The sequence below is a fragment of the Kryptolebias marmoratus genome, linkage group LG4 (genome assembly GCF_001649575.2).
Source record: "Kryptolebias marmoratus isolate JLee-2015 linkage group LG4, ASM164957v2, whole genome shotgun sequence".
NCBI lineage: Eukaryota > Metazoa > Chordata > Actinopteri > Cyprinodontiformes > Rivulidae > Kryptolebias > Kryptolebias marmoratus.
In genome coordinates, this window is record NC_051433.1 from 3,380,027 (window position 1) to 3,393,635 (window position 13,609).

General features: G+C 39.0%; 1 protein-coding gene across 3 annotated transcripts; it reads right to left on the minus strand.

The window, feature by feature from the left end:
* Positions 1 to 5,514: 5,514 nt before the first annotated feature.
* Positions 5,515 to 10,573, minus strand: tmem74b (transmembrane protein 74B). 3 transcript variants are annotated; one of them, XM_017431449.3, is made up of 4 exons: positions 10,132 to 10,573; positions 8,651 to 8,708; positions 7,422 to 7,694; positions 5,515 to 6,660 (listed from the first exon to the last, which is right to left on the minus strand). In XM_017431449.3, exons 3-4 carry the CDS (start codon positions 7,644 to 7,646, stop codon positions 6,034 to 6,036), a joined length of 852 nt encoding a protein of 283 aa, XP_017286938.1. In that variant the 5' UTR covers positions 7,647 to 7,694; positions 8,651 to 8,708; positions 10,132 to 10,573; the 3' UTR covers positions 5,515 to 6,033. The 3 variants fall into 3 exon arrangements, with proteins under 3 accessions (XP_017286938.1, XP_017286936.1, XP_037831005.1); XM_017431447.3 differs by having other exon boundaries at positions 5,515 to 6,663; XM_037975077.1 differs by lacking the exon at positions 10,132 to 10,573 and having other exon boundaries at positions 5,515 to 6,663; positions 8,651 to 8,866.
* Positions 10,574 to 13,609: the final 3,036 nt, after the last annotated feature.

Consider the following 13,609-nt stretch of genomic DNA (forward strand, 5'->3'; position numbering starts at 1 on the left):
AATTAATTATAAACAACATTTAGAAAACTCAAAAAGAAATCAAACAATGTAATGTGATGGTTTCTCTGTTGTGCCTTTATGCTCTCCTGAACCGAAGCTCTAATTGATTGGTGTAAATTAACTCTTTAGTTATTTATAATGCCAGAATAAAAAGGATTAATTTATTCCTAAAGTTAAAGGAATGCATATCGCCCGCTGCCTTTCATGCTGGAGTTTCAGACTAAGACAATCTCTTGATAAGAAGAGACGAACTTACAGCCATCTTGTTAAACCTTTTAAATGATGTTTTGCTCAATCTCATTTAATACTGAGTAACTCACATCATCTATTAGTGCTCAGAGTATATGTTAAGGGTGACTCTCAGCTACTACCACACCAAATTTAGCTCAGTATCTGTAAAACAGGCTAAGTTACGACCATTCTTGTGTTTTCTAGGTTCAGTTGGCTGTGGCAGCCATCTTTAATTGGGTTGACTCCAAATGTTAACGAGCTGTAGACGTACATCCAGTGATTACTTCCTGAGAGTTTCGATGAAATCCGTCCAGTGATTCATGAGATATTTCGGTAACAGTACAGACAAACAAACACAGGTACACTCAGACAAAGGTAGAGACATTATTGATCTACCTTTAGGTGATAATTAATTAAATTTTAAAAATGTTACCATAAAAATGTGATTAATTCATTCCCAAGCTGTCTGACTGTGAGGCTCCTGTGATCCGGAGAGAAATGGGAGGATTTAGGAGTCTTCAGTTTTGTCCTCACAAGGACTCTGTGTGACATCTGAGACCTGCTTCACCAACAGTCGTCGGTATAAATAGTCTCTCTGTGGTCACAGAGTCAACGGCTGAATAAAGATTGATTTACTCTCGTGTCTTTGGACAAGGTGCTCCTGTTTGACATTCAAACACGAATCACACAAACCTACTTTTAGCTTCTTCTTTTTAAAAAAAAAAAAAAAAAAAAAACCACTTTACATCCTTTTACAATCTGCCCTCCTCTTGTTTCTTATAGACATCTGTTCCTGTGTTCAACGTGAACTCATTTTTCTCTTTATAAGTAGAGCAGGGCTGCTGGGAAACTGCCCGAGGAAAAACAAATACGCAGCTTTTATTTGTCACTTTGGAGCATTTAGAGGAACTTGTTCTCCAAAGAGCTTTTCTATAATTGTTGTTTTATTTAAACCCTTCAGACTCACAGCTTAAACCAACTGTTTACCTGCATCTTAATTAAATAAAATAAATCAAAGAGGCAAACTAGTTCAAAACTGTAATATGTTATCTCATCCATTTATTAAAAAAAATGTTATTTTAACTGTTTAAATCACATTTTAAGAAGTAATTTTGAAAAGCCTGCACATTCTAAGGATGAACTGTAGCTTAAATATTAGCAATAATGCTTTTGCCCGTGCCTGTGTTTGTTTGTTAGCAAAATATCTGAGAAACCACTGGACAGATTTTAGTGAAACTCTGAGATTAATCATTGGATGAACTTCTGCAAATGATTAACGCCTGGAGTCATTTTGATGCAAGATGGCTACCCCAGCTAAGCAAAAATGGCTAAAACTCAGTCAGTTTTACAGATATTGAGATCAAATCTGTCGCGGTAGTTGCTGAGCATCATCCTCAACACGTACTCTGAGCTCCAAAATTTTTTGCAATATTGCATGAGATTGTGCAACATGTAATTTTAAAGATTTGACTGAAACAGTCCTCAGCATAAGATGATGTCAGATTAAACATCAGCTGGTCTTTAATTAAAACTGTCATTTCATCCATTTATGATCAAATTCTTCATTTTGACTCATATTTTCAAAAGGTAATTTTCAAATATTATACGAATATTATAAGAAGGAATTGTAGTTTAATTGTTAGGAGTCCTTAAAATTACACATAAAGCTTTAAAAAGTGTGGCTGAAAGATGATCTTTGTTCAGTAAAAGTTAAATTATGAAGTAATTTCTGTAACAGACGTTGGAGGTTAAAATCAGAGGGGAGGTAATATTATAATAATGTCCTCTCTAAATTATCTCTTATTTTTCCTCGAACAAGCCCGTCAACAACAATCCCCTCCTCTGTTATTCTGTTCTTCTGTTATTTCTCTCTCTAACGACGAGCCTCAGGTCTGATTTCTCTGCGAGGATCGGCGTCAGACGGACGCTTCACGCTTGTTACAAAGCTTCAGCCGAGTCTCGTCCGTTCAGGCTGTTCCTGTGGAGAGGTGAGCGTGTCAGAGGAAACGCTCCTCCTGTTTCTCACCTCAACGAGAATCAAGAATCACCTCACGTCACCCAGCAGCCACGCTGCCTCGCCTACATCCTCTCCACTCTCTTCTCCTCCGCCTCACCGAATAAAGAAACAGTTCCTGCATCAGTTTCTGTCTCTCTCCTTTGACCCTTGACCTCTAGCTGACATATATCACCTGAACCCTTATCTCCATCTAATTCTGTCTGAGGGATTTTATGATTATATGACATGGAATTATTTACTTATACCTAATTTATGTTATTGTCCATTTGATATTTCTAACTTCACTGGATGCACACACTTTTAGCAGTTTTTTAGTGTATAGTTATTTTTTTGCATGTTTGACCAACATTTTTTTTTTAAATATGGCTATAATGACAACAAAATAAAGTAAACTATTGAAGCCAACTATTGGATTCCTCTGAAAAGCTGACCATATGCTAAATTAACTTAGCATACCTCGCTGCCTGGCCGTGATAAGTAGATGTCAAGAGCAACGATCAAACTCAGCACTTTCATGAGAAACAAAGTGTTCAAATTCTTTGAGTCGCTTGAAAATGAACCTAAACATGATATATAAAGTATCTATGTATCTAAGATTTTGGAGGGTAAATGAAAGGTAAATCAGATAAATGTTTACAGCCAGTCTTTAGATGTTATAGAAGCTGTAGTCACAAACAGCATGTTATTGTTTTATTCCACCACATCATCAGAGGAACCACAGTTATGACTGATAATCACAGCTCAGATTTATTCAGGGCTTCTGAGTGGAAACAAACAAACAGGAAATTTAAATGAGTCCCCAGTTTTAGCTTACATTAAAATGAGTGCAATCGCAGCAGGAGCGGAGGTAAAATGTCAAAGTGTTCAACTAATACACAGTTTCTTAATTTTTAGAATTTGCTGGTTTTTCTTTTTCTATTAGAGATTATTTCTTACTATTTCTGGAGTCTGGACTGTAGGTTGGACCCAAAAAGAGATATTAGGACATAAATAACAATAATAATGATATTCTTACTACTAATTTCATAGCTGCTACCTTGAGTTTTCATAGTTGGGACTCTTTCTTTTAACTATTTCTCCTTGATTCTGGGTATAAAACCAGAAATCTGAGACTTTTTTTACTCATGGACACTTCAGCAGAGACAACCTGTGGCAGGAATTTAACCCACAACTGATCTGCAACTGAATAAACAAAACAAACCACACGAACCTGCTGCAGCAGAGATAAATAAACCCCCGGAGTAGATCTCTAACTGACTGAAAGGAACAAGCTGTTCTTAAACTCCATCACTAAGTGAATCAGTTGGAAAGTTAGAGATAGACCGATTAATCAGACGATATCGGACACTTTTTTAGAAATGGCACTGTGGTTCCTGTACGTATTTAATCAATTACCAAGCAGGAAAATGAAGCTGCAGCAGCAGCTGCTACAAGCAGCTCACTGTAGCTCAGGATTTATTTTTTGTTTTTAAGCAAGAATGTTTTTCTATATATTATTTTTAAGCGTTAAGATCTTCTAAGGTTTTATCATTTATGTTTATTTAAGTTTAAGGTACTCGATTCAAAGTCATGAAGATCATTCAAAAAAACATTCAGTAAGTAGGAAATAAAAATGTGTTCTTAAATTAAAAATTTGTAACCAAAACGTGTTTGTTTACCTAAAGAAACAGCCGAAGTGACTAAAAATAGGTCAACAACGGGGACGTCCACAGAAGAGCTGTTTGGGATCGAGAAGTTCGAAGTTTTGATGTATTAATACATATTTACGCTCAGATTTGTTGAGGAAGTTATGCAGATAAACATGCTTTGTTTACATTGAGTGCAAACCCACATTTTAAGCCTGCATATCTGGAAAACTGCAGAGGTGAACTCTTTCAAACGGCACCATCTGATACAGTTCAGAAGAACCTCTGTTATGTTTGATTTCATAGTCTGCAGTAAGTACCTTTAAAGATTTATTGTTTTGTTAAATTAAAAGTACGTACTGCACCCCCCACCCTCACCTCAATAAAAATCTGGTGCATGTCGGCCATCGGCTGCCCTGATTTGATGGCTCGACCATAAAAAACTCATATCAGTCGACCTCCTTATAAAATACTGCAAACTGCAAAGATTATTCAAATGGAAAAACATTCACTGGTAAGATATTTAGTTATTATTTCAGACTTTACATTAAATTATCATAGACTTTAGGTTTAAGGTATTGATAAATGGACTCATAAATCACAAATGTTCATCTTAAATGTTCACCTCTCCTTCCTTCTCACACAGCTGCTTGTTTTAAGTTGCTACCGAGCTCAAAGTGCTGCGAACAGAAAGAAAATGGATCCAAACGTGACGAAGGATTTCTGATTTTGCATACCTGCGTTGAGTATTTGGTTTGTGAATTAAAGCTGTGCTGTAAGAACTTCAGCAGCAAACAGCGTTAAACTAGTGAGTGAGTCACCGCGTGTCGGACTTTAAATACCTGCAAACGGATCAGTGAGGAGAGGCGTGTGTGTGTGTGTGTGTGTGTGGGGCTACACCGTCCTTGGCTAACTGGCTCAATATACAGACTGGAATACATTAGCATAATATTATTAGTGTATACACAATTTACAGTGTGATAACTCATTAAGGCATATTGTATTTTTACATGACATAAATAACATCAGTTTATATAGAAAACAGAAAAGCAGGCGGTGAGTTATTAAAGGTTTGTTCCACTCAAAGCAAACTTTCTGTTCAAGCAACATTAGGAGCTTCATTTGAAGTTAAAAACACCCAGAGCTCGGTTAGATACAGTACCTTATTATTATAACCAGCAGTGGCATATAAGTATTAAAATACAGTACTTAAATGCAGCTTTGATCCACTTTTGCAGTATTTTAATTAAATGTTATGCTTTTTTCTGACGCTATAAGTTTGAGGTTGTTTATCTTCTGCACAGTTACTCGTTTATTGCTGGCAGTGAGAATAAATGCTGCTTTCAGACTGCTGCCGCTGCTTACTCTCGCTTCCATTTCATTTAATTAGTCTGATAATTACACCATATTTCCTGTCAAATGGTTGTAGATTTGCACAACCCCAGTTCTTAAAAGCTGGGACACTGTGTGAAGCATAAATAAAAACAAATCTTACACACTATTTTTTTTACAATGAAGCATATAAAATGTTTAAAGTAAGAAAATGTACAAAAACAAAAAAAAGTAATTTTAAAAATCAAAAATTATCTTTTTTTTTGTAAAAATTGTACAATTTCTTAGTTTAAACATTTGATTTACTGTGTTTTATTGTAAATAAATATGGGTTTCTTAGATTCGCAAATCATTGCATTTTGTTTTTATTTATACACCTCCCAGCTTTTCAGAATAAAGTTGTAATATTCACATTTGCATGAGAAGTATTGAGATCAATTCTGAACTTTCAAAATAAAGTGTTCTTGCTTTTTGTGGTGCTTCTTTTAATCTATGTGCTTTTTTGTGTGACTGTTTCTGATTAAAATACTTGAAGGGACTCTAATTTTTGATATGCAATAATTATCTCTAAATGTGCTCTTATCCTCTCCACCAAAAGGTTTACCTTTGTCTTCTTCTGCCAGTTCAAGCCCTCTGTTGTAAAGTCATACATCCTTTATGATCGGTTAGAATAAATATCCTTAATTTGGGGGTTTTGTTCATCCCAGCTGGGATAAAGCTGGGTCCCTCCAGCTGAAACTGTGTGCTTACAATGTGCTTCTCCTGCGAGCACAGAGAGAGGACCTGCATACCCATAATGCAACTGGGCGCTTCACCTGCAGAGTGAAGTTAGACTCCACACGCAGCAGCTGAAGTGGAAGCAGCAGCAGCGGCAGGAAGTTGCCTGCTTGGTCCTGATTTGGAGTCCTGGCTCGACTCTGGCTGCGTGTTATTCTGCACCTCTGCAGGTTCCACCAAAAACTCCTCACCTCCGTCCCCGCCGTCGCCTCCTCCCGCCTCTCCGGTCGCCAGCTGCTTCAACCTCAGGTTGATGGAGCCGTAAGTCCTCTTGGGCCGAACGAACGCCGCCCTGCGTCGGTACATCTCACCTCGGCAGATGGACACCATGAGCAGCACAGACAGGAACATCCCCCCGAGGGTGAGCAGACCCAGGCCCGCGATGATGCACTTGTCCAGGTGGGAGCCCAGCTGGGCGTAGTACATCTCCAGCTTCTCCATCTGCCGCGCAGACACAGAGTCCGGGTCCACTTTGGCCTCCCTGGGGATGGTGTAGGCGATGACCACCAGGACGATCCCGCTCACCAGAAACACCAGCGCCAGGATGAAGCCGTAGTCAGCCGACTGGTCATCAGCAGGGTTGAACGTTGTGAAGTCCTGACCTTCCTCCTGACCTCCTGCTGCTCCTCCTCCTCCTGCACCTCCCTCCTCATCTTCGTAAGACTGAGGTGAGACCTGCTGCTGAAAAAGGAAGAAGATTAGCGGAGATGAAATAAATTAAATTAGCGTTTTCTGCTAAGATGCTGAGTGACTTTGATAAAATTTGTTGAAGAATCTGAAACTGAATCGTTAAAGTTAAACAAACAGTAACTAAAAGCTAAAATTAGCAAAATGGTAGCTAAAGGCCAAAAAGAAGCTAAACCGATGAAGCAAAAAATGCTAGCACAAACAAAATAAAAACCCTGATGGATCCCATATTTAATGACAGCAAGGGATGATGGGTAGTTTCTTATTTTGACAGAAGTACTTCTCATATCTCTGTTCCAACATTTAAAGAGCTGTTTTTGTTGTGAATATGTTTTTGTTTTTATATTTAACTCAGATGAGCAGGTCATGCTCCTGGCTTAATGAAGAATAAATATAAAAGAGGAAGAATCTGGTATTTTGAAGGAGATTTTATCCCGTTAGAGTACTATAACACCTCTGTGATGATGTTGAATGATGCCTTTTAATTTGAAATTAAAACACTTGTGAAACTGACTTTAAAATTGATTTACAGTCTCATTCAGCTGGTTAAAACTTATCTCAGGACAATTAAAAAGAGAATTAACAACCCTTTATGTTTGCACAACAAGCAGCAGTTAGGATTTGTGCTGCTGGATAGGAAACTCGCTGAGATTAGATCAGATTACAGCGCCGATTTCAGAAACTGAGCTGCTACTTTGATGCCAAATAAATGTCAGAGATAGAAATGAAAGAACTCTAATCACTAAACTCACTTTACAGCTGCCTGATGTCGAGGGCTGACAGTTTGGGGACACAGCCGGCCTTTGCTGCTCGTCCTGCGGGTGCTTCGGCTCGTCGTCCTGCTGGTAGGAGGCGTTTTCAAAGCCCCGGCCCGCGGTCCCCGCTGCGGTCCAGGGTGCGGATGCCGGCGTCGGAGATGGGCCTCTCCGCCCTCCTCGCAGCTCCCGGAGCTCGACGGTGTTCAAGGACAACTCCATCGGTGTTTGCTCATGTCTTCACCAGACCTCCGATCCGTTTTGTCCTCACTGTATGAACAGATCACAGTAATTATTGATGGTACAAAGAAGAATATCCTGTAGATTAAAGGTTTTATCTATCAGTACACTGATTGTCTTTATTGATGGTATTTTGGCTGGAGTGGATGGTTAAAGTGCTGCACTACAATCTATAAAATAAGATTTATAAAGTAATAATTCTGGTCATGAATAATAAATAAATCACAGTGAACAGGGGCTGATGTTAATTATAACAGGACCATCAGGAAGAACTTTTTAGTTGAATGAATATTAAAAAAAAAATCTTCATATAAAATGCAATTACAGCATAAAAACTGTTAAATGAGTTTAAAATTTTCTCAATATTTCTCAAAAATGCACTAAAAACTGCAACGTAAATGATTAAATTTGAGTCTTTTCTAACAAGTTAAAATCAGCAAAATTAGTAAATAGATCAGCAAAGCCCTGATGATTCTTCAGGAGGACTTCTTGTAAAAAAGATTATGAATCAATGCAGTTATTTGATAAAATTCACATTTACATTTAAATTTACTTTACACTGCAGAGCTCATAAAGTAGTTGTGTTTTTTTTAATGATTTTGACAACTATACTTCCATTACAGTGTTTTAAAAACTTATTTTTTGGCACCACAGAGCCCTTTATTAACAAATTTATGACATATGAAATGGTAGATGGGTTAAAATGGCTTTTCTGTTGTCAATATTTCAGTCAAGTTTATGTGACTTTGGACATATATTTGTCATTGTTTTTGTCTAAAATGTAAAGAATGTGTAACAAATTTGTGTTCTATGATGTGTTGATGTTATGAGAAATAAGTGATTTGAAATAAGGAGTTAAATATTTGCTCCGCCATTTATAAAAACATAGGTTTGTTGTACTTGTTGGGCTTTTTTTCTGCAGGCCTGTAGGGTTTAAAACAACCAGCAGGGTTGAAAAATCCCAAATAAATCCCCCGGTGTCTCACCTCGGTGGTCACTTAATTCCATGTTTTCTCCCCCTCATCGGCGTGGCGCTGTCACTTCCTGTCGACAGAAACGGGGAGTTAGAATCAACACAGGTTGAAGAGAAGGAGGGCTATTTATACCTCCATTTGGACTCATAGATCCCTGACCCAGAATGGTCCTGACTGACCATCCATCCATCTTCTACACTGGCTTCTTCCTCTTCAGGGTTACGGGGAGTTGTGTTTATCTTTAGCAGTCAACGAGGGAGAGATGATGTAATCTACCCCCATGACAGATGCCTCCTCCCCCATAAAACCCACCCTAATGAGGGATCCACATAGCTGCTGTCCTTTAAAGCCATAAAAGCTGCCAAAACACTCAGATTTTCAATGTTTTAACATGTGCACCATCCACTAAATGGGCATCATTCACAACCAAAGGTCTACAGCAGAAATCAGCAGTCATGTTTTTGTTGCCAACAGTTATGAGTCATTTGTTTACATTCAAACACTGACTCGGCATGCGACGGTAAAATAATCCCCAGATGTAAACAGAGTCGGAGGGAGAACGATGGAGTCGGAGACGCCAGGTGGAAAGAGAGCGAGAAAGAAACAAAACAGCGACTAAAAGCTGCAAGGACACCAGTCGACATCGAGCGAGGGAGAGAGTCAAAGCAGAAGTTGGGACTAAAGTGAGCTGAGATATTCTGAACTCAAATAGAAGAATTTCCATAACTGATCGCCAAATTTAGTTTCCAACAAAGGCAAGAAATAGTTGCTGTTTTCTAACACACCTTTGAGTCAAACAATCATTTAATGATGAAGAAATTGTGTTAGAAGCATAAAAATTCAAATCAGAAACACTGAAAGTTGTGTATTTGGCAGCATTTTGGATTTAAGGCTTTTGTTCTGTGGGAAAAAGGACATATTTTTTATGTCTGCAGCCTTTATTCTCTGGACAGCTCCAGGCTAAAGTGGCCCACTGGCATACTTTTTATTTATCAGGCACCTGGGGGCCACAGGGAGCCCGGGGGCCACAGGGAGCCGGACTGGCCCTGAGCAAGCCTGATTTCAGCCCGAGATGCGGCCGACAGCATCACCGTGACCTTGTGATGCTGCCAAAATCTGGACCAAAACACTCCTGCTGTGTGCGTGCGTGCGTGCATGCGTGCGCGCGCAGGGATAACATCAGCTGATAAACACCGACTGACACGCTATTCATTACCCCGACCAGGCGGCGCATATCACGGACTGAAGGAGGAGGGAGAGTCTCCAGGAGGGCGGAGATGATGCGGATTTCTCCGGAGGGAAACGCCGGGCTTTGGGTTGAGTCTCCAGGCAGGCAGGCAGGCGGACAGGCAGCATCCATCCCGAGCTGCATTTCAATAAACACCGCCGGATGGCACCGATCCTGGGCGGCGGCACCGAGCACGGAGAGGCTGGATGCTGAGAGTGACCGGAATGACAGCAGGAGGAGAGGTGTGTGTGTGGGGGGGTCTTACCTGGAGCTGAAGCCGGGAGCGGGAGGGATTCAGGCGGCTGTGAACATCCGGAGAGATGGATGCTGCTGGATGATGAGTGAGGAGGAGGAGGATGAAGAGAGGGAGGGGGGAACTGGAGGAGTGACACTGACCATGCGCAAATGCAGCTTGTGGTTTTCTGGGCTGGTGTCAGATGAGTCGGTTCTGGAGTCACACGAACCTCTGACCCACATCATTGTGAGTGTGAATAACCCGAGGCTGCAGCGCCCCCAGAACCACAGGTAGGAATTATATTGGACCAGAGGCGGTTCTAGGGGGTGGCATGGAGGGGCAGCTGCCACTGGAAAATAAAACCCTGGCACCTGAGTTGCCACCTTGTTTATAGTCAACACTACAACAACAGTCTCTATCCAACTCTCTGATTTATTATTCACAAACACCCATCTTGAATTTTAAACGTGGTTTAATGATTATCTACAGACTGCATTCAGTTAGTATTGTGTAATTAATACAGCTCTGATAAAAGATTAAAATTGTATTTGTTTTCTTTGTAGCCGTTGAGCAACATTTTATAACGATGCAGACTAGCCTCCAAACATCCCAGTTTTCATGGATGAATAGAGGAAATATTTTTATTCCTTGGTTTTTGACATAGCCTGAGACCTATAGTTTATTTTACATGTTTTATTGTTTTTACTAATTTTGTTGTTTTTTAAACTGCTTTTATTAAATGTTCTTTGATTTAAGACGTACACACTTTGTTGCAGATGTGTTTGTTTTTAAAGTGCTTTATAAATTAAGTAACAGCAGTAGTATAAAACCTGTATTTCCAAAGACAAGTATCTGAATTTGACCTGAAAATTGGTGCTGCTGCTTTCAGGTCCAGGGTTCCCTTGAAAAAACGATCTTGTGATTTCAATGGGACTCCTGGTTAAAAATAATCATAGTATGAGTGCTGGACCTTTGTAATCTTAAGGTTTAAAGCTTTTAAGTTGTTTTTTTCTAAAGCAAACATCATTAAAGGCTTAAAAAATCCTGCAGCTTCACTGCTTGGATCTAAAAATTACAAAAAAATTAATTTATTCAGGCCTGGAAGAATTTTAGCTTAGATTAAATGATGTTGTATTTATATATTTAATTGAACTTGTGCTTTTATATTTTGGTATATCTTTTATTTTCCACACCAATAAACACTGTTGTTGTAAACTTAACAAAAGCTGTGTAACTGAAGTCTAACTGCGAAACTAATCTAAATGTAGAACCAACATTTGGGTCAGAAAACCTCTCAGAGGTTCTGTGAACACAAAGACAAAAAAACACAACAGAATAACGAGTGCTTTGAATTCAGCGTTCAGTCTTTTGGGTATTCCTCTCACATCCAAGCCTGTTCAAATACTCACAGAGAGAGAGAAAGACCTGTCTTTATCTTTGCATCAAATACAGTCTTTATAAATGTTACCATAGCAACGCACATCCAGTAGTGCAGACACGCAGAGTATTAAACCAGCAGCGGTTTGCTTCTCCACACATCTGCCTGATTCCAGCTGCAGCGAAAAACACATCCTGACAATCTACTGCCAAGAAAAGCTGCTTTTCAGCAACCCTAAAAATACTAAATCGAGCCGTTACATCAAGAAATCAAAAAGGAACGAACGCCTTTTTTAGAAGTTTGCTTCTCCGGCTGCTGTGTGTCTTCAGACGTCTTCTTCCGAACAAATAAATTACCAGTCGTGTCAAAATGTGATAGGCTCTGTTCTCTTTTTATCACGCTTCCCTTCTTTCCTGTGAACTCTCACTCTGCAGGCGACTGTGGTTGTCTCTGCAGCTGCCTCGCATCCAGAACATCCCTCCAATTAAAAAGGCGAGGACTTCTTATTTTACAAGAAGTCTTTCTTTGGGTTTGACCTTTTTGTTCCCAACGTTTTCTTGTAACTTCAAACTTTTTAGCTCAACACGAGTTTAGAGCTAATACAGGCGTGAAAGAAAACGTTAAAATGCCACCAATCTTTCAGAAACTTTCAAACTTTTATAGCTTTTAAGAGCTGCAAGGAACCTTTCAGCTGTTTTAGTTTTTATCTGGTTGTTAAATAACTTTCAGGTTTGTTTTTTGTTTTAGATTTATCACTTTTTAACTTCTGTTTCATTTTATAAGAAGAAAAGGTTTTATATTCATTCATACATTAGCTGTTTAAATAAATGTGAAATAAATAAAAAATCCCAGGTTCAGGTTGAAGACAGACCATCACAAGAATTTAATCCTGATGAGATTTTACACAGCAGACCAATTCTCCCATCATTCATGAGAGATTTTAAAACAAATAAGTTCATCTATGGACATAAACAAAGGCTGTTATCAAAATTATATCATGGCAAATACATACCATAATTAAATCTAAAGGGGGTCTGAGTGTCGACACACATTTCAGAAATGCATCCAACATACCTGGAAAAATATTGAAGTAAACGCTTTCAAATAACACCGTTTGATATCGTTCAGGATCGCCTTTTTATGTTTTATAATTTGCAATAAATACCTTTAATTTCCCCATGCCACTACTAAACAAAAACCAATAGTCAAAATGCTGAAACTGGGAGTAAAAAATGACAATTAACTTTTTCTGTTTGCTTAAAAGCAGAACTTTAAGCAGTTTGCTGGTTTGTGTGTTAACACAATGCCACGGCAGAAAGACATCAGCAATGGCCTCAGTCTGCAAAGGGTTAAAAGGACATTTTCAAATGAATCTACAATAATTTAGATTATTAATTCCCAGAAAACATTGCAAAGCAAAGCTGCTAATCTTCCCAGAAGTTGACATCCCAAAAAATATAATCAGAGAATTTACAAATAACTTAGACCATACTGGCCTCAGTTAGCAGGTTTAAAGTTACAATTAAAGGCAGTAAAATAAAAAGGAAAACCCTGAATGTACAGTACATGGCTTGTTTGGAGGAATGGTGAAGAAAAAGCCTCTGCTACGCAGCAGCATGGCTTCGGTTGGCTAAGCTGCATTTTAAACTGCTGATCTTGTCACTCGTTTTGTCTCGTCTGTTCTCTGGCGGGAATTAATCACAGATTTTCTCAGCAAACACTGAACTCATTGCTCCGTCTCCGTCTTAGAGAGGAAAACACCATCTGTTGGTGGGAAGCCATCTATGTAAAAAAAGAATAAATAAATAAAACGCAGCAGGCTGGTAAATTCGGAATAATCTCGTGTCGCGGCAGTTTGTTCACAGGTTCGAGTGGATCTTCACCGCTCACCTCGAGCAGGTGTGAGGTCAGGTGAAGAGAGGCTCGTTCATCACTGCAAATAATAATAATAATAATAATAAAAACACAAAGAGGATGACTCACAGGTAGCTCCTTGAAGATGTGGCCCAAATACTCATCTTGGTTAATTACAGATCCGACCGTGTTCAGCAGCTAATGAATCAGGATATGGATTAGTTTGAGTTTTCTCTCTTGCGAAAGGTGCTCTAGTTTTAGTGTTTTACAGTTTAA